General features: G+C 63.6%; 1 protein-coding gene across 1 annotated transcript in view; it reads right to left on the bottom strand.

The window, feature by feature from the left end:
- Positions 1-2,100, bottom strand: part of PKD1L1 (polycystin 1 like 1, transient receptor potential channel interacting) — an 88,190-nt gene that overhangs the window by 59,536 nt on the left and 26,554 nt on the right. Inside the window, exon 12 of the mRNA XM_011381735.1 lies at positions 1,915-2,078. Coding sequence (XP_011380037.1) covers positions 1,915-2,078 — 164 coding nt within the window. The remainder of the gene's footprint in view (positions 1-1,914; positions 2,079-2,100) is intronic.

The following is a 2,100-nucleotide window of genomic DNA, read 5'->3' as shown; positions in this document are numbered from 1 at the left end:
ACACTTACATGCCCGACACGCTACGCCCAAGGGGTCGCCCCAGGAACGTCAGCAATTTGAGTACGAAATCGACCAGTGTAACACGCCGTATCAGCGCACGGAAGGACAGACCACGAGCATCTGGACAGATGGAGCAAACGTGCTGACAAAATCCAGCACCTGTGCCGATGCAAACACCCCGAAGTCCGAGAACCCGAGGGGACGGCTTCAAGCCGAGAAAGGATGTCCACCGGGGCCTCTACTCAGCTCTGAGCCGGAGGGTCCAGCCAGGACGGCCAAGCAGGAAAAAGGAAGAAAAAGTGTGTGGATTGGAAAGGAAGAAGTGACACCCTCTCTACTCGCAGGCCACGTGACCGCACACCCGGCAGGTTGCAGGGGGCCCCACGAGACCACCAGAGCCGACGGGCCGGCCGGCGAGCTTGCAGGATGCAAGACCCATACACGACGTCAATCAAACGTGGCACACCAGCAATGAAAGCACCCCAAGTTCAGAAAACAGTTCCCCTTACAACAGCATCGAAAAGAACGAAATACTTAGATTAATTTAACAAAAAGGTTCAACGCTGTACACCAAAAATTATAAAATACTGCTGAAGGAAATTAAAGACCTAAATCACGGAAAATCTCAGTTCCTGGATTGGAAGACTTCATGCTGTCAAATGGGCGTGGCCGGTGCGGTCCTGTCGGAGGCTTTGCCCCTCTTTTTTGTTGGAAATTGGCAAAATGGTAGCAGGAGATCCAGCGTAACCAAGGCAAGCTCGACAGACAAGAACCCAGGCAGCGGAGTCCTGCTTCCCGCTTCAAAATCCGCCAGGAAGCTACGGGAACCTAGTGTGGGACCCGGACGAAGACAGATGTCTGATCACTGGAAGTTTCCCGGCCCAGAAATAGACACTGGCGTTTATGCCACTTGGTTTTTGACAAAGGGACAACCCGGCTCAAGGGGAGAGAAGCGAGCTTTCCAGCCCGTGGAGCCGGAGCCACTGGGCGGCCACCTGCGAAGCCACGAACGTGCGCCTCACCTCCCGCCACACGCGGAAACCAGCTCAGAGGGGCCCCGGGGCTCCGCGTGACAGCTAAGGCGGTAGCTTTCCAGGAGAAATCAGGAACGGAGCTCCGTGACCTTGGCGGGGGGACAATTTCTCAGGTGTGCCAGAAGCACGAGCGATAAAAGGGGGGGATTACAACCTCCTGTACCTCCAGGGGGAGCGCGGAAGCCCCGGGCTGGGAGTGCGCGTGCAAGTCACACGCCTGGCAGGGCCGTGCAGCCGCCCACGTGACGAACGCCCCGCGTTGTCACAAAGACGAACGAAGCAGCCCGGAGCGGACAGCGCGGGGGAGATTGCTCCCCACGGAGGACGCAGGACAGCGCGGGGACCTCTCTCCACGGGAGACGCATGGCAGGAAGGGCGCTCAGCGCCCCCAGCGTCGGGGGGAACGCACACAGCGCGTTCACGCGGCCAAGGGCAAAGCCAGGCCACGCGGCCGGCCCCCGCTGGTAACACGATGCGGCGGGCCGGGGGGGACGCTCGGTCACGGGAGCAGTGGGCGCTGACAGGCGCCGGCATCCACGTCTCACAAGGGGGGAACGCACGGGCCTCGCCCGCTCGCACGGGTGTGCAGAACAGGCGGAGCTGTGGGAGGGACTGGGCCGCGGCGGGGTGGGCCGGGGTGGGGCAGTGGCTGCCCGAGGGCAGGTTCCCGGGGACAGTGGCACACCGCGGACGGGGCGTGCAGCTCCGGGTGCCCCAGGATCCAGGGGCAAGCCCGCGAGGAGGGCGAGCGACGCGGTGTGAGTGACAGCTCGGCGAAGAGCTCGGGGACCGGGGCACGACCACAAGCGGGGGGCGGGGGGGCGTCCGGGTCGCCCTGGGGGTCCGCGGCGGGTCGGGGGCGCTGTGTGGCTGTACTCACAGGTCCTCGCCGGGGCAGTGGTGCCCATGGAAACGTGGAAGCACCGTCACGGCCACCACGCACGGCCGCCCCTGGGAGCCCTCGCCGTCTGCCACCCGGATGGACACCAGGACTGCAAGGGAAGCAACAGGCGGAGGCGGCTCAGCGGGGCCCCGGCTGTGGGGCTGCTCTGCGGGCGTCGGGACG

This window comes from Pteropus vampyrus, unplaced genomic scaffold, assembly GCF_000151845.1.
Source record: "Pteropus vampyrus isolate Shadow unplaced genomic scaffold, Pvam_2.0 Scaffold449, whole genome shotgun sequence".
NCBI classification, from domain to species: Eukaryota; Metazoa; Chordata; class Mammalia; order Chiroptera; family Pteropodidae; genus Pteropus; species Pteropus vampyrus.
This window is presented reverse-complemented; position numbering and strand designations above follow the sequence as displayed.